The sequence below is a fragment of the Pholcus phalangioides genome, unplaced genomic scaffold (genome assembly GCF_987345545.1).
Source record: "Pholcus phalangioides strain wild (caught in Gottingen) unplaced genomic scaffold, Ppha-v1.0 ptg000007l_1, whole genome shotgun sequence".
Taxonomy (NCBI): Eukaryota; Metazoa; Arthropoda; class Arachnida; order Araneae; family Pholcidae; genus Pholcus; species Pholcus phalangioides.
In genome coordinates, this window is record NW_028301600.1 from 49,389,214 (window position 1) to 49,407,962 (window position 18,749).

General features: G+C 34.5%; 1 protein-coding gene across 1 annotated transcript; it reads left to right on the forward strand.

Moving 5' to 3' along the window:
- Positions 1-402: 402 nt before the first annotated feature.
- Positions 403-18,586, forward strand: LOC149085425 (phosphoglucomutase 1-like). The gene is made up of 9 exons (XM_089233419.1): positions 403-761; positions 13,081-13,243; positions 13,431-13,697; positions 14,647-14,837; positions 14,932-15,086; positions 15,290-15,421; positions 16,857-17,160; positions 17,297-17,431; positions 17,729-18,586. The coding sequence occupies exons 1-9, from the start codon at positions 504-506 to the stop codon at positions 17,816-17,818; spliced, it is 1,695 nt and encodes a 564-aa protein (XP_089089545.1). The 5' UTR covers positions 403-503; the 3' UTR covers positions 17,819-18,586.
- Positions 18,587-18,749: the final 163 nt, after the last annotated feature.

The window sequence follows — 18,749 nt, forward strand, 5'->3', positions numbered from 1 at the left end:
CCGTAGTTTCTACCTCCCCCCCCCCCAGAACATTCCAACGCCCACGTTGGGAATCACTGATCTAGAAAGTGATTCCGAAGCGAACATAAATTAATCTGACTCGAGGGGCAGTAATTCTGATAATGATTTGCACGGAATTTCAGTTCACCACGCGGCTGTGTTACGTTAGCACGTTCCATGGCTACAAAACGATTCTCATCACTTTTTTGTTTTTCACGCTATAAATTCATCATTAAGGGGCCCGTGAAAGATCCCAGCCTTGGGGCCCTGTCTCAAGATGTGGGGGGCCATGACACGTGCATTCGCGTCAACGTCAACCAAAAATCTTCGTTAGCCGAAAAGTTCGTAAGCCGAGGTATTACTGTACATCAATGGCGAAAAGATCATCGCACCCGTTAAGGATAAGTTTCTAGGTCACCTTAGCAGTCGACGTTTAGCGCAGTTCAAATCTAGAACGTCTTGAACTTGAGAAGCGCGCTTTCCGAGTCCTATAGAAGATCCCAATGATGGCTAGTCAAAGAAATCTGAAAATAGTGAAAATTCCAACTGCCCCTTTTGAAGGTCAAAAACCGGGAACAAGCGGACTAAGAAAGACTGTCAATATTTTCATGGAAAAAAATTATACCGAAAATTTCGTTCAATGTATCCTCAATGCCATGGGCGATACGCTTGAGAATAGCTTGCTTGTCGTTGGAGGTGATGGCAGATTTTACTGCAAAGAAGCTGTAAAAAAAATCGTGCAAATATGTGCAGCGAATAAGGTTTGTCATTATTTATAATAACAATTTCTCTTTTTTTAAATATCGATCAGAAAAAAAAATGGGGAGGTGTACATTTATACAGAAAATTCTCTTGCTGCATGCTTCTTTTCAAAAAAAATATCGTTGTTTCAAATCATACATATAAGGGTCATTCCAGGGTTGGTAAAAAACCCGGTTTTTTTGGTTTAAACCAGTTTTTTTTGGTTTAAACCGGTTTTTTTATTTTAAATAGTATTAACATTAAAAACAATAAAATTTCTGAAAAATCATTCAAACTTCCAATAATTAACTAAAATAAAATGTTTATTAATGTTATTAACACTATTCCCATGCTAATTAATCAATAAATATTCATTAAATTTTAACAAAAACCAACTTTTGCAATTTAATTATTTTTTGCTTAACTCAATGGATTACTGTGTTTGAAAATTCTTTTAATGTTATTATTAATCATATAATATATAAAGGTTTTTCTCCAGTTACTTTCAGTATACTTAATTAGGAAGCTATTTCGTAAAAAGTAATAAAAATTAGGTGAATATAATGTATTTAATGAAGCATAAATAATGCAGATTAATTAGCAATGGTTTACGATATACGGGGTGATTATAACTAAGGTTCTGATTTCAAAACACTGTAAAAAAAGAACTATTGTCAGAACGACTTGAAAATTGACATGAACATTCCTGAAAAAATTCAATTTTATTTGATAAATGAGAAAAAATACTTAAAAATGTAAAATTAATGACATCATCCAACATGCGGGAAATTTGCCCGCAGAATGGAAACGATAGACAGTCATGGCAGAATAAAAACTATAATATAAATTAGGTGAATATAATGTATTTAATGAAGCATAAATAATGCAGATTAATTAGCGATGATTTACTATATACAGGGTGATTATAACTAAGGTTTGGATTTCAAAACACTGTAAAAACAGAATGACTTGAAAATTAACATGAATGTTCCTGAAAAAATGGAATTTTATTTGATAAAGGGGAAAAAGATAATTAAAAATGTGAAATTAATGACATCATCCACCACTTGGGAAATTTGCTTGCAGAATGGAAACGATAGCCAGTCATGGCAAAATGATAATTATAGCATTTCACGATTTCATAATTCATGGAAACATCACAAAAAACGAAGCAATTGAACAAATTACTTAAGAAATGTTAAATATGTTGTCCACTGCGTGTTCTGGCTATGAGGTTGAAAGCACAAAAATTCTTGTTCAACAACGAAATCGGAGTATGCCATGGTCGTAATGTGGATGTTCTTGCAATTCAGCTTTATCAAACCACTTAATCTGACCACTGTTTATAACATTTTGAGGTACCCCCACAGCCAGAAGTTGAAAGGGTTAAGATGCATCCTGTCAAAATGGGTCTTCAGCAGCTGCTTTGCTGGTATTGCAATGTGCATCTTGATAACAGTTGTACTATCCACACACTGATGCTGTGGAAGTGCCGAAATGATGTGGTTGCACAAAATAGATTATACTGCGGGCCAAGTACAGCATTGTCTACTTGCACATTTTGCACTTTTTTCTTTTGTGAAAGAAACTTCCATTGCTTCAGGAGTATCCATGCAAATTTTCAAGTCATTCTGATCAGTACTTATTGTATAGTTTTGGAATCAAAACTTAAATTATAATCACCCTGTATATAGCTGATTATTTTTCATAAATCTGTTACTACTATACAGTAGAACCTTGATTAACTGGGCTTAACAGTGTGTGTGTAAAAGTATAAAAAAAACAACTATTGAATATTAAGACTGGGAGATATACAGTAGGAGATGTGCTACTTCTTATGGGAAAGAAAATTAAAATGTATGTGAGGTAATGTAACAACTAGTACACTAGTCTTTGTCCTTTAAGGACAGCTGGTGTCTTTATTGGATTATAGGACCACCTGCCCCTAGCATGATGGCAGCTGCTTCTTTGTGAAGGGGGAAAAAAAACCCTGTGAGATAGATATAATACACCATTACATTTAGATGTGTGATGCAATCCTTATTCATGAATTTGCTAAAGATAGAGCATCAGAATGCAGCCAAAGGTTAGAAAATGTTGTAAGAATGAGAAATTATGTCTTTTATATATAACTTTAAATGACTAAGATACTTCATATGAAAAAAATATATATATTCTGGCCACTTTTATGAGACTTTTTGAAAAAAACCACTTATAAAATCTTATGTCATTTAAAGATATACCATCAGAATGTACCCCAAGGATATAAAATGTGGTAAAAATGAAACATTTTGGCTAATAATGAACCAATATGATATTTTTCAAGGAAAAAAAATGATATTTAGGCAACTTTTATTTGATTTTTTGAAAAAAACCGAAGTGGTTTGGTTAAAACCAATTGCAAACAACCCTGGGTCATTCCCAAAAAAATGTTCATTCCACATTTTTGAAATGAAAAATTCAAAGTTGTATTTTTGAAATGAAAATGATCACAAATTATTGCCAATGACTTCAAATTTAATATTTCATAAATATTTTCACTTTTATTTATAGTAATACATTATTTTTTTGGTTCTTTGACTGAAAGTCATGTATTTTGTCCACTCTAATAATGTTCTTCTCCTTAAAATAATTAAATTATTTCTTACATTTTATGCTGAAAAAAAAAGTTAAATTTTTTCTTTTCTTTTTTTTTGATGGATTTTCATAATTTTTTCAAAGTAGCACATAGAAAAGTTAATTTTTTTTACACATATTTAACTACTTATAGTCAAAACTTTTCATTTCTGACAGACAATGGGTTGGTAGTTTATAAATTAATATATTACTTTCGAGTGTGATTTTTTTTTTTCTTTTTTTTTCCCTGTGAACTGCAAAAACGCTTCCCATAACAGAGTGACACCATTGTCACACCAGAGTGGACAGAAATGTTTAACTGGAAGAAAGATATCTCAAATATATATTCTAAATAGGCTATGCAGTGTCGTCTTAACGCATCGGGCCCACCTGGTCCTCACGAGGAGAGGGCCCTCACAAAGATGAGAAGTAGTTAAATTTTTTGAGAATTTCCAAGGTTGGGCCTCAGAAAAATCACTTGGCCCAGGGGGCCCCATGATGTCATGATGCTCTTAAGACAGCCTTGACGCTATGCAAATACTTTTATTTTCTCAAAAATTATATATGTTACTGCCAGTCAGAAATTGGCCAGTTTGAGACAGGACGGCTACTTCGTGAATTGGCCAATTTCATTAAATATTGACCTGGCCACTGTCCGAATTTCGGACAGTTTATGATTTTTGATATTTAGACTTTGGCCAGCTAACAAAAGACATGATTCTGGATCGTTGTCATGTTGGCATATTTTTTCGTGATAATTATGTATGTCCACTTTAGTTATGGCAACCTATCAAACCGCAGTCACGATGCTGTAATCATTTTTTTACTCCAAAATTTATCAGAAGAACTATGTTTATGTAATTATTTTTGTAGTTTTTCTCTCAAATTTCACTTTTTTCTCTTGTCATATGGAGCTAATTTGATACAACTGCTATATATAGAGATGTATCAAACATTGGTGTTAAAAAAAAGAAAAAAAAGGATTTGGCTCCTATACTGGGCCGTCTTACAATCAGCATACAAGCTTTGGTAAGAGATCTCCGGCCAATTCATGAAATGGCCAGCCAAAGTCTGAATCAATTCAAAAAAATTACAGTGTAAAACGGCTTACCTTCCTGCGTCCCTTTAGATAATGTGCTATCTGTTCGAAATATAGTTTTTCTGTAATTAATTACATTAATTAATGTCAATAAACTTTTACTTTTTATTTAATGCCGTTTTCAGCTACGATTAATGTTTAATTTTGGCTTTTTTTTTATATTAAATCAAAAACTAAACCTGCAAAAAAAGTTATTTTTCAACATTTTTCAAAATGTGGGAAAAAGATTCAATAAATGTGGAAAAGAATATCATTCACTTATTGATTCCAGCCAGAACAGCAACATAATGTTGACATTTGTTAAGTTAATGTTTGATTGCATTTTTTTACTTTTTTTTTTCAGTCATGATCACACAGTATCAAATATAAGTGCAGCAAGCTAATTACATGAGGTATAAATGTGAACAAACCATGAAATATGTTAGAGGTATTAATGGTACAGTGTTGTTGTTTTTTTAATCTAAACAGAAAAAAAGTATGATTGCTAATCAAAAGAAACTTGCAATGCAAATTTCACATGCTGCATTTGCTGCAAGCAAAATCTAAAGAAACGAGGTGTCAAAATGCCAGTATCATTTATATTTCTTGAAGAGAAAAATTCAATTTTAATCATCATTTCAATTTTCCTGAATAATTTTTCAACATGTATTGTTTCCATCTCGAACCCCCACAAATGCTGTCTCGTACCCCTGGTTAAGAACCACTGCTTTAAATCATAGTTATCATTCTGTTGCATTGCTTGAGTTTTTTGGACATGTAGCAGTGGACAAATAAGCATAAATTATTATTTTTCATTAAAAATTGAAATAATTGATAAAAACATTTATTATACAGTGAAACCTGTAAGATGAACACTGTATGAGACGGAAACCTGTCTTAAATGGAATCAAAATATAGTCTGTTCAATGATTAGTACTTTGATTTTGCACCTTTATAAAACGGAAATTTGTCTAAAACGGAATATTATTTCAGTCTCTTGACGTTCCATTTCGTACAAGTTTTACCATATTTTGAAACATATCTTCATGTACTATCACTTGATGTTAATATAGATGAAAAAACCTTAATCATGTATGATAATGACGTACATGACAGAGTAGACATTTAAAAGTAAAAAATCTAGTACTAAAGATACAACATCAGTGGCGTAGCCAGGGGGGGGGGGAAGCAAAAGGAGCGATTGCTCCCCCAATCTAAATTTTTCCTACATTGGCGCCTATTTTTCTATAAATGACTGATCTTTAAAAAAAACTTGAAAAAATATGTATTGACTTTTTCAGTTTCTAACTTCATTGACTAAAATGTCCAGTAAGGGAAAAAAAAATCTACATTTATATTTGCGCCTCTTGCAGTTTCACAGTGATTGGGTTCGTACCAATCCTTAAGAGAAGGGGAAAAAAGAAAGTGGAGGTTTTCATTATACCATTTTTGACAATTGCTCTCAAGCTCTTCATCTGAAAGCATTTTCAGATCAGCCTCTGTTCTCCCCCCCCCCCCTTTATTAAAGGGCATAATCTTGCCCGCTTCTAGCTGTAACTTTTTTTCTCTTGCTATTGATAGTTCTTGGTAGAGCTCCTAGAAATACCTTTCATAGGTATGAGGATATGGCGTTCACGAAATGCTCATTTTGTTCTGAAGGACCACCAAGAGCATTGACTAAGGCGCCTTTTGAAGAAATTAGGCACGGGAACCTATTGTGGACAGACCACTGAACCTATGAAGTAATGGATTCAAGCTCCGCGAAGTATCGCCTTTTCTTTGAGCGCCTTAGGTAGAGTTTGAGCTCCTAGAAATACCACTTTCTGTATGGGGGACTTAGCTAGATTCATAGTGCCTAGAAATTCCCCGTTATCTGCCGGTATCTTGGCAAGAGCTACTAGCTTGTGTATAGGGCAGTGTCAAATACTAGGAAAAGGTGTAAAACAGCTATGGGCTTTTGAGCTCTAAAAACCCAAGATTTTGGGGCACAAAAGGAGGTTCTGGAAGAGTTTCTTAAAGGTGGGTAAATAAAAACCTATAATCTTTAGTCAATAGCGCTCTGATATGCAGAGAATGGGAGAGGAAATTATAGGCTTCTATATTTGTCCAATAATATATTGTACTATATTATATATACGGTGATAGAGTGCATAGTTTTATGTCAAAATGTGACTTTTTCAGAAACATTGTCTTTTTTCATGATGTAATTTCTCTTTTCTATGAATCGCTGTTTGTTTCATCATTATGCATATACAGCAGTGTGCCGAATCGGAGAAATTATTCCCTGGAAAAAGTTATGGCCGGTGTGTTTGTTAACTCATGGCATGTACATCTCCCCTCCAATTAATCCAGTGTTTCTTAAACTTTTTTGGCACCTGTGGCCCCCCCCCTGATTTCGTCATCATTTATCCTTGACTGCCCACCAGAATAGCCTGACGCATTGGGGTTCTCAAACTTTTTCTTCCTGAAGTGCCCCTTTCCTCTATTTAATGCTTATCCGTGAGCTCCGTCAGCTCCCTAGAGCTGTTATAAAAAATATTTTCGAAAAACCTTTGCCAGGGACACCACAGAGCATCCCGAAGGTTTTTCAAAGAGATTCTTGGTTAAACTGCTCTGGGGAGCCGCGGGCAAGCATTGATTAAAGTAATGGGGCAGCGCAGATGGAAAAAGTTTGAAAACCCCTGCGCTAGTCTGTACCATTCATCATTCATATATTTTCATTTTTCTCTGATTTGTTATAAAACACATGGCATAAATTTAAATTCATTACTTTTGAATCTGAATTTATTTCACTAGAAATAAATATACATATACTATGCACAATGCTTTTTTAAGTTTTTCCACTTCGAGCAGAGAACTCCCCCTTTAAATAGTATCTCCAGAGGAAGCCGGTAGATAATAAAACATAAAAAATATTTCAATCGATTCATACACCTGCCATTTTCATTTCGATTCAGAAGACGAGCAGTGGCATTACAAACACGCCTCAGAGATACTTAAATAGATTACGGACACATGCGACAATTTCTGGCACACACTAATTCGTTCCTAAGCAGTGGTTCCTAAACCTTTTTGAATTCAGGCCACCCTTTGCTTGTGTGTCTGCAATCTAGTAGTATGTGATAACCACTGCGATCGTGTGGGCATCATGATGGATTCATCCCAGTTTGAACCCCACTAGTGGCACAGTCGCGGTTGACTGAAGCGAGTCTTTTTTTTCAATTTCTAGGTACGAATACTAACCTATCTTTCGTTTGGAAAGCCTTCCCGCAAAGAGCAGGCAGGCTTTCACCGTGGTATTTGCATAACACGAAACTTCAGGTATCTGCCAGTTTTACTTCTAATATGGAAGGCAGATGGCAAAACTTCTCGAATCGAAACCATGCATAACTATGACATCTTATATGCGTTATGGTCATGCATAATATAAGAAAGAACTTTCCGGCATGCATTAATTTGTTAGAAATTCCATAAGAGAAATGTCTTTATTTTATTTATTCAATATTGATTAGCCAAGGCCTATACAAGAGGATGCAGAATTTATATGTGGCTAAAGTGACGATTGATGGTACGAGAGAATTCGGAAATCGTGGTGCAATCTACAATATTTGATGGTAGGTTGTTCCAGTCGATAATAGTTCTTGGGAAAAAGCTAAATTTGTGACAATCTGAAGAGGCAAAGATAGGCTGAAATTTTTGGGAATGATTGAGTCTAACAGAAATGTGAAGGTTTGATTAAAATATTGGAGGTGTCAATATTAAAAAACCCATGGAGGATTTGGTAAAGAAAAGTTAAACGAGAGATAAGTCGAAGAGAGGAGAGCGGTTGGATATTGAGTTGTCGCTTGAGTTCTGTTATGGAGACAGATGAAGACCAACAGTTAAAAATGAAACAAGTGGACTTATTTTGGATAGATTCTAATTTGTCTATGTTGGTTTCGGTGTGGAGATCCCAGGCTTCACAGGCATAGGAGAGGGCAGGGAGAATATATGTTTGGTAGCACAAGTGACAAACATGACGGATGGAGTATTTTAGGTTACGGCGAAGGAAAAAGAGTTTTTGGAGACATTTATTAAAGATATAATCAACATGAAGGTTCCCGCGGGGATTGGAAGAGATTGTAATACCCAGGTATTTATAAAGGGAAACCTCAAAGATCAAAGAGTAGTTTATAGAATAGGGGAAGTCGTGGGTAATTTCTCTGTACTTTCATATCGTGGAATAATTTTAGAGAGAAAGAAAATATATATTATTTCCTTTTTTATTTTATTCTCCTAATCATTTTTTATATTTTAATCTAAATTTTTTTTCAAACTACCTGTTAGGATGACTTCCCAGTTGTTTTCGGTGTTTGCATTTGTATAAGTACACAAAACATAAAATGGAATTTACATTTTTTTTAAAATTAATTAAATACATTAATCAATTGCAAGGTAATTAATTTAATTTGAAAAATAACATCCACTGAAAACAAAATAAATTTGATTTTTTTAAATTGGGAAATTTAAAGTTCTTTCCATTTTAAGTTTGCTTCTTTTAAGTTTAAGTCCGTTAAGTCCATTTTAAGTTTGCGTCTTAAGCACGAACAAAAAATGGCGCCTTTTCCAATTTCGCTCCCCCATGGACCAAAACCTGGCTATGCCACTGCACAACATGAATCCTAACTCATGTTTTATAAGTAACGTGAAAAAAAAGTTGATCAATCATTAAAAGTAAACCTTTCAATGAACTCAAAAGTGTTATCAGATCTATTCTGGCAGAGATGCTGCTGTGCTCTAATTTACCTGGATTATTCCAGGTTATTGGAAAAATCTGGGTCTTTTTTGAGTGAAAGTGGGTCCCTCTCAAAAAAAAATTGTAATTCACTGGTATCTCTATGAATTTCCTTCCAGTATGCCCCAGGTCTTTGATCACCTGCTTATAGTTCTTCGTTGAGACTGAGCGGTGGGCCATGTTATACAAGTAATGCTATATCAATCTATAAATTCCCTTCTGATTGATTTTACATTTCGTTAAAAAAGTCTTAGCACTTTCAATATCTTCTGATCAAATTTAAAGCAAATTAGATTCTCTCACACTTATCTTTTGATTCCCCTATTCATACTTTGGTTTCCTAGTAAAATGATTTTATTTTCCCTCTCTGATGGTCCACCACTCTGATCTGTCGCCATTTAACTGCCACATATTTTCACACCTGAATATGGGAGCTATGTCAGATTTGTGTTTGAGAAACTTAACAGCGTGCTTATGTGCGTGTGCCCAGCATTTGGCGTGTTTAGTTGGTGGAGTGCCATCTATCTAGCGTCGCAACTAGATATTTTCTCAAATGGGACAAGCACACATTTTGGCACGTTGGACCTGCCTGTCCCTCCCCCCTCCCAGTTGCGGCCATGCATCTATCCTCCAAACTGTTAATGCGTTAATGCATGTATTTGAAGTTTAATGTACACATATTTGTATTGTAGATCTGTGTGATCGCCGTGGCAACCAGCGTTTTTTCAAAGGAATAGCCAACTCAAAATAAATATCATTTTTAGCTGATTACCATTGCACAATAGCAGGTTCCAAACCCGGATTTTCACCAAAAGCAAAATTTGGGAAGTGGGTTTATAAGGAGCCCCCCCCCCCCCCCCCAAGATAAAAAATTTAAAATATTTTTGTAGAGAATCAAAATACTGGAATAAAATAATTTCTTTTATACTATATTTGTTGATTTAAAATTGTTTTTGAGTGCTAGTGACACAAGGGGCCATTCAAATATTATGCCAGCATCGTTGGGAAGGGGTTTCCAATTTGCTGACTTGATGAAAAGGGGGGAGGGGGGTTTGGATAATGCTTACGTCATCAACCACCCTTTATGAGATTATGAAATATTTTTAATGCCATCTTACTCGCTGTACCAAAAATGAGAAAAACCTTTCGATAGTTTGTGGGCACTTGAAGTAACATTCCCCCGCTATTGATAAGTGCCCTACAGAAACACTTTAGTGATTTCTAAATGTTTTGGGGATCCAAGTGATCTGGAAAGGTGTCCGGGCTGCTTAGGTGTTCTGGAATTGTCACGCATCACTCAAGTGATCCATAATTATATGCCCCAGATCACCTAAGTAATCTGGGAATGTTTCACGGGTAACTTGAGTGATGTAGAACCGCATTGTGTGGACCACTTAGTTTTAGAGCACTTATGTCACGTGTCACTCAAGGGATCTCTAAATGTGTCACAGATCACTCAAGTATTCTGGAACTGTGTCCTGGGTCATTTAAGTGATCTGAAAATATGCCACGGGCCACTTAAATGCTCTGGAATTGTACCACGGGACACTTAAGCAATCTGTAAATGTGCTGCTTAGTTAATTTTTACAAAATTAGGTTAGAGGAGGGCAGGCCGCATCAGATAACCCTCAGGGCCATATTTGGTCTGCGGGCCAAGGGCCTTTATGCGGTTTATCATTATATGGCTTAGAGTGTGGGTCACTTTATTTATTAAATTTTTATTTATTTTTTATCAATAAATTTTATTTTATAATTTATTAAAGTTTTAGTTCATAGCCTTCAAAAAATAGCCTTCAAATTAACAGAAATTGATTATAATAACATATAAAGGTATTTTCTTCTGAAATTTCAATTAAAAAAAATTTTTTTTGCATCAAAAAAAATTTTTGTTCGTGGGGGGAGGCGGACGGACGAGCTCCCTATCCCCCCCCCCACCTGTGTAAGTCTCTGATCTCACCAATATGCATTAGGATTCAGAGGGGCAGAGCTGATGATGAAATTTTACTGACAAGGGGGGGGGGGGGAAAGGTCAGAGTTTTGCTGACGGGGGTCAAAAATGGCTAAAAATTTGCTTACGTAATACTTGAATGGCCCCAAGCTTTCTATGAAGAATTAGATCCTTGTGCCCTTCCAAAAGCCAATTCTGCGTACACACCCGTGATTTTCGCGATGCGAAACAGTGAATACCACATAGCAGCTAGATGACAAAACTGTGGATATTCAAGGTAGAGTTTTTACAGATTCGGTTTTTTCCCCACGATCTCAGGAAAGTTTTACAATTTGAACGGGCATTCCAATCCTTTACGATTTAAAAAAATAATGCACATTCGCAATATTGTAAAAACAAGGCGAATTTATGCTGTATAACTCCTGTTCAGATGTTATCAATTATGTAATTTCCGGTATGTAACCAGAGGGGAGAAAATCTGCAGGGGAATAAAAACTCCAAAATTCGACAATTACATGGCCCCTCATTCAGGGAAGTAACTAGAGATATCCCTCATCTTATTCTTCAACAACTTTCAAATTTTCAGATTTTTGCTTCACACCAAGTCTCCTTGTTTACCTTTTGTTTTCAAGCTGGGAAAGCAAGATTTTGAGGTTTTGCTACAAACACCGGTTTTTTTAAAACATTATATATCATGTTTCACGCTACTAATGCATGTTATAAGGAATTTAAAAGTGTGTCTCTGGTGTATTGGTTAGCGCACATGCCCGGTATGCAAGGGGACCGGGTTCGATACCCAGAGGAGACAAATCACTTTTCTTTCCAAATATCAGTTTCAGCATAACATCCCAAAAAATTAAATTTCTCAATATTTTTTTGTTTTTAGTTACGGCCCTAAAACTAACTGTTCTAATTAGAAGCCCTTCATGTAACAAATTCTTCAATTACCTCATGCAAAAATATTTCTAGTATACAGTAAAACCTTGATGAGTCGTCACTTCATGTTATGGAAAAATTATAACAGCTCAAGTGGAGTGACGACTTAAGCGAAGTGCTGTCAGTTTCAATCAGCAATATTGTGAAAATCGTATAAATTTAAACTAATATAACTATTAAAATAAGAATCAAAATTACAATATTAATAAAATATATAGATAGCAAAAAAAAATAGAAGTGTTTTACCTTTTTTGACCACTTATTACGGTAAAATATACTGGTACACTTTGATTTTCACTAGTACTTTTTATTTTAGACTAATCATAGCAACTGTTAGAATAGTTGGCTTTTCTTCACAACTGAACTTTTGCACATTAATTTTACATATACATGGAATTTAATTTTAGTGTTTCAATTCTTCATCAGTAGTTTATGATGCAACTACAAGGTAATCTTGAACACAGGATCCACTTTTGACTTGGGGGGACCCTGGGCAGGGAAGAATAAACAGAAGACCTCAACTTTGGAAAGAATGTCTGGTTTTTCAACAAAGATATTTTGTTTAAATTTGAAGCCTTAAATTAGTGGGGGTCCATGCAGAAATCAGGTCTAGCTCGAACAGGCCCTCACATTTTAAAAACCTTAGTCGACAAATGAACTTCCCCAACGTAACTTTCTTTATTTAAACTGTCCCGTTTTGGTACATAGGTGTTTATGGTGATTTTTAACCATATAGCAATGCTGTTAACAAGCCTTTTTTTTAGTGGGTGCCATAAAAATAATCCATTCCTCTCTCGAACGTTTTCATGGTGATGAGTAAACGAAGGTTTAATGACATTGTTGTCTATGAAAGCTGGAAGGAAAAGCTATTTGTAGGAAAAACGACGACTTAACAAGGTTTTACTGCATATTTTATGCTTGTTCATCAGGCTGATATGGGTGTATTTTTTGCCGACCTAAGGCAAACCTTTTTAATTTTATTTGTAGGTTAAAAAGCTGATTGTAGGACAGAATGGAATTATGTCTACTCCAGCGGTGTCATGTAATATAAGGAGAAACGGATTCACAGGAGGAATAATATTAACAGCAAGTCACAACCCTGGAGGTCCTCAAGGCGACTTCGGAATTAAATATAATATTTCAAATGGGGGTACGTATTTGAAGTAGTTTTTTTCACATGTACATTAATTTTTTTCTTGCAAAGTGTTTAGTAAGTATTCTGCAACAAATGTTTGTAGAATACAAGAAATTTCATTTATCCTGGTAAAGAATATATTGTAAATTGTATATTGTCATTTTCTATTGCATTGTATTTTGACTTATGTTTTTCTTCTCAGGTCCAGCTCCTGATCATGTAACAAATGAGATATATGAACAGACAAAGAGAATCAAGGAGTATTCAACATGTTCTGATCTACAGTGTGACATTCAGAAAATTGGAGTTACTGATTATACTGTTGGAGAAAATGGAAATCCATTTCGTATAGAAGTTGTCGATCCAGTGGTAGAATATGTCAATCTCATGAAAGAAATATTTGATTTTTCTTTGATAAGAAATCATATAAAAAATGGTTTCAAAATTCTGATTAATTGCATGAATGGAGGTAATTTCAGTTATTTGTTTTTTCTTATCTGTGATTGCACCAAACAAAATGCCCTGTTTACAGTTCGAAATAACACCAAAACTTCAGAGTTTTTAACATACAGTAAAACTTTGATTAACCGTCATCGTCTGGACCAGGGCTGTGACAGATAACCGAATAGGGATAACAGAAATCTTTAATACATATGTTGTACAGCTATGTAATTTCACTGTGAGCTTGGGACAAAAATGAAAATAAAATCCTTTAAAAGTGAATAATACATACATATTGTATTTACTTTAAAAAAAATCAATATAAACTTCAATATAAGGTCAGTCCAGACAGGCTGGATAAGTGGAGTTGTATTCGGTGGGAAAAGGGGGGTGTGTTGGGGCATTGTCCATTAACAGCAATGCTTCTTGCAGCAACTGCTTTTTGGCACGAAAACATTGTAGAACAATTCTGAAAAAGTTGTTTGGTCCAAAAAAAACTTTTTTGGCCATAATAGTTCACAGGCAATGCGTTCATATTTAAATTTTTGAAAGCACATGGCTTTTTGGATTGACCAATTACAAGCAGGGGTAATCTATGATTGCTGGTGGAATTTGCACAGACCATAGCAGTGATCCGATCTTTTTGGACATTAAAACCTGGGGCTGTTTTTTCTGTATTTGTTTTTTAAGATGATGGTTAATCAATGTTTTACTGTATTTCAAATTACAGTTATAATTCAACTTACAAACTTTTTCGCAAATGAAGATTTTTTAGCTGTATTCTACAAATCATAGCAGTTTTTTTTTAATATTTACACTGAAACCTTGATATAACGATACTCTGCTGACCAAGAAAAATATTGTTGTAGAGGGATTATCGTTATATTCAGAGGCAACATCACATCATGAAATTTGTGTTGTCCTCTTTTCTAAATTGGCATTGTTAATAACACTATAAAATGTGTTTTTCCTGTTAGTTACTGGGCCGTATGCAAAAAAAATTTTCATCGATGAATTGGGTGCAAATGCTGAAAGTGTAGTTAATGGCATTCCTCTGGAAGATTTTGGAGGCCATCATCCAGATCCTAATCTTACATATGCAGCTGAATTGGTGGAAATATTAAAAAATGAAGATTATGATTTTGGCGCAGCTTTTGATGGTGATGGGGTTCGTGTTATTTTACTGCTTTGCGTGTTAAATATAATCAAGTAGAATATACAGTAGCTGCTCAATTTGACAAAATTTACATATAAAACTGTAGGATCGCAACATGGTGTTGGGACGGAAGGCTTTCTTTGTGACACCATCAGATTCTCTTGCAGTGTTGGCGGCTAATTTAGATTGCATTCCTTATTTTAAAAACACTGGTGTTAATGGATATGCACGTAGCATGCCTACAGCTGGTGCTATTGATCGGTAAGCTTTATTTTGTGTTTTATTCAAAGTAAATAACTGTTCTGGGAAATATGTGTTGTCCTTCAAATTGTTTCTTGCTTTGCCATCTCAAGTGCTTGTGAGAGACATTATCTGGAACAATAGCGTAATATATTTTTTGAAAAGAACATTTTTACTGTTTCTTAGAACTAAATGAACTTATATTACTTGTATAATTATTTTAGTGTTGCGAAAGTGTCCGGTACACTGATGTTTGAGGTTCCTACAGGGTGGAAGTACTTTGGGAACCTTATGGATGCTGGTAAATTGTCAATTTGTGGTGAAGAAAGCTTTGGCACTGGATCAGATCACATCCGGTAAGAAATGCATTGCCCTCTAGCTAATGAATTGTTAATTATGAGCCATTTTCATGAAATGACTTTGAAGTATTCATTTTATTTCACTCAGTTATATTTTTTAAATCCAAATTGTACAGTATTCATTTGAAAACATTCAGAAGACCAATATCAAATAGATTGATTGAAAAACATTTTTTTATGATATGGTTTTAAAATTCATGGAATTAGTGCCAATTTAATTGCATCAAACAGACAAGCCAACATTGGTGCAAAGCCTCTCAGTAGTGGTGGATGTTGGCTTTTACTACAGGGGAGGCACCTTCCGGGCAAAATAATCATAACCCAATAACAAAAAAATCACTAAAAAAATGAAAACTTGAAGTTTATTTAAATACAGCATTACCATATATATAATATAGGAACTGGAATCTAGAGGCTCAGGCTACTTGAACCCTTTTCCCCAAGAAACTTCAAGGATCACAAAGCCCCTCATTAGTTCGTGAATATTCAAAGCAACTAATCCCTGCATATGCCTTTGCAGTTAATATATACGGACGTCTAGTGACTTTTGACTGCCCCTCTCCGTCATTTCCTATCAATGGAGTAATAGCTTTTCATAGCAGATAAATGCTGAACTAATTACTAAACAAAAAATTTGCTGTCATTCATCTGATTTCTCTGTTGACCAATCCCAAAATCTGTCATTGTTGAAATAGTGGATAAAGGAACGTCTTTACCAGATATAGAGCCCATTGCGAAAAGAACCATAGGCTTTCTTCACAGGACAAATTTCATAAATTCCTTATATTCCATTCTGTCAAATGCATATCCAAATTTATTATTATACCATGGTTAGTCTGTGAAGATCAACACAATTTAAAAAATATGAACCACAAGCTTTACATTTCCCCCCCTGAAGTATGTACAGTAATACAGTGAAACCTGTATGAAACAATGTCAAGAGACTGAAATAATATTCTGTTTTAGACAAGTTTCCATTGCATATATATAAAAGTGCAAATCAAAGCACTAATCAGACTATATTTTCGATTCCGTTTAAGACAGGTTTCCCTCTCATACTATGTCCATCTTGGCAGGTTTCATTGTATTTGCAATGTCTTAAATTGTAAGTACACAAGACAGTACTTTAGCTTAGCTTTTCCATACACAAAACAAAACTGTTCTTGATTGGATGATTGCTTTTATTGATCAGCTGAATTAATGTGACAACAAATTAAAGCAGAGAAAGAAAATTTGTGTTTTTGATTTTTTTCAAGGAATAAATCTTCCTAGGCAAAAACACCCATGACACTTCTCAAGCAGGATCTACACTAATTAGAAGATTTGATGAACTCTGAAGTGCAGAAAAAATATTGATTCACCCCAATTTTTTTTTAGTCTTTATATGATATTTGTATGTGATTTCACTTCAATAACTGTTTTTCCTTGTAAGAGAGAAAGATGGAATTTGGGCGGTTCTTGCCTGGCTATCAGTATTGGCATTCAAAAAACAAAGTGTAGAAGACATTCTCTGTGAACACTGGTCCATATATGGGCGTAATTTCTTTACGAGGTATGACTACGAAAACTGTAGTGCTGAACCATGCAACAAGATGATGGATCATTTGGAGAAACTTATACAAGATGAAACTTTCATCGGAAAAATATATTCTTTTGGAGATAAAACTTATAAAGTCGACAAGGCTGATAACTTCTCCTATGTTGATCCAATTGACAATAGTGTTGCTAAAAAACAGGTGAATGTGAATTTTTTTCCATGAAAATATTCTATAATGACTTTTTCCCTCTGACAAAAAAAAAGTGTGTACAAGTTTAAAATTTATCTTATTAATTTATGGCATGCGATACCTCTTTCATAAATTTTTCTATCAGGGAATCAGGATTATATTTACTGATGGATCCAGAATCGTTTTGCGTTTAAGTGGGACTGGCAGCTCTGGTGCAACTGTCCGCATGTATGTTGATAGCTTCGAAAGTGACAAAGAAAAACTTAAACTTGATGCTCAGGTAATCTGTTTGTGCTATGAATGTTTGTCTTTTTTTAACATTTTTCAAAATATCTAACAGCTATAATGTATATCCTCTTCATTCCGATTAATGGTTTGTAATGATTCTTTTTCAAAGACCTGAGGTACACATGCAAGGTTCATGCTGTGCTTAAAAAGTCATGTCCGTCATTAAGAAGGGTTTTACTGTATTACTATTGACAAATTTATGTAATAGCTATTCTATTCAATGCAGTTTAAAAATATGAAATTGTAATATAATAGTGTAAAAAAAATTGTACTTTCTGTCTGATTTCAGGAAATGCTAAAGCCATTGGTTGAAATAAGTTTAGGTTTAAGCAATCTGAAGCAATACACAGGACGAGACAAACCTACAGTCATAACATAAAATAGTGAACTGTTATAATCTGCTGTTTTTGTATTTTTCAGATAAGCTGTACAGTGATGCCTCAGCTAACTAAAAGTTTTTGTTATGGATGCATGCACCTAAGGGCTGAGGCCATTTAGGCTCCCCAAAAAATTTTGTAATGGGGCTGAGTCCCCCACCCCCAATAAGCCATGTTTTGGCTCGTGAACGTGATTCCAGAACAAATTATCATTGTTAGCTGAGGTATTACTGTAATATTTCTTCATTGTGCTGAGAAAACTATACTTGTGGAATTGCTTTTAACTGCTTAATATTTTGATCATTTTTAGATTTAACAATTACATAAAGAATTTCAAGTAAATATTAATGGAAGCAAGTCGAGCAGTTATCCTGTTTGGTCGAACAAAAGATTTATTTTGTGCAGGCAGTAAATATCATTCAATAAACTTCGAATATCAGGTTTTTAATTGATAGGCATCTCCATGGTTTAAATTATTTATTATAGAATTCAAACATTTCATGGAGGGGAGATCAAACTTCGTTTGTAAAAATAAAAATGTCAAATTCTTCAAATAGCAATCAGCGGGAAAAACTGCCCTCTCATATTATTTCTAATGTTCACCATAACTTTATCTTTAATTTGCATAAATTTTGAATGGAACATTAAAGTTGTTTCAAATTTTAATTTTCACAAATTTCAACAATATAGTTCCTATATCTTCTGTTTTTTCTGGTGTGTTTTTTATTCTGATATTGTGTAAAGAAACAATAAAGCATATTTTTTCTATATATATTTTTTAATTCATTTGAAACTTGATCTGTATATGATCACCTGGTCTTAACCTGGGGCCTCCTTGCATGCTGTGAAAATAGAAAGGGGATTGTCCTAACAAGTGGCTAATTAGTGTCTAACTTGATATACTTTATTTTAGCAATCCTGAAATATCTCGGG

Excerpts from the sequence above, each read along its gene's own strand:
- LOC149085425 (XM_089233419.1), top strand. The coding sequence starts at position 504 with ATGATGGCTAGTCAAAGAAATCTGAAAATAGTGAAAATTCCAACTGCC. Across the intron at positions 13,698-14,646 it reads GATTAATTGCATGAATGGAG|TTACTGGGCCGTATGCAAAA; the intron begins GTAATTTCAGTT and ends TTTTCCTGTTAG. Across the intron at positions 17,161-17,296 it reads ATAGTGTTGCTAAAAAACAG|GGAATCAGGATTATATTTAC; the intron begins GTGAATGTGAAT and ends TTTTTCTATCAG.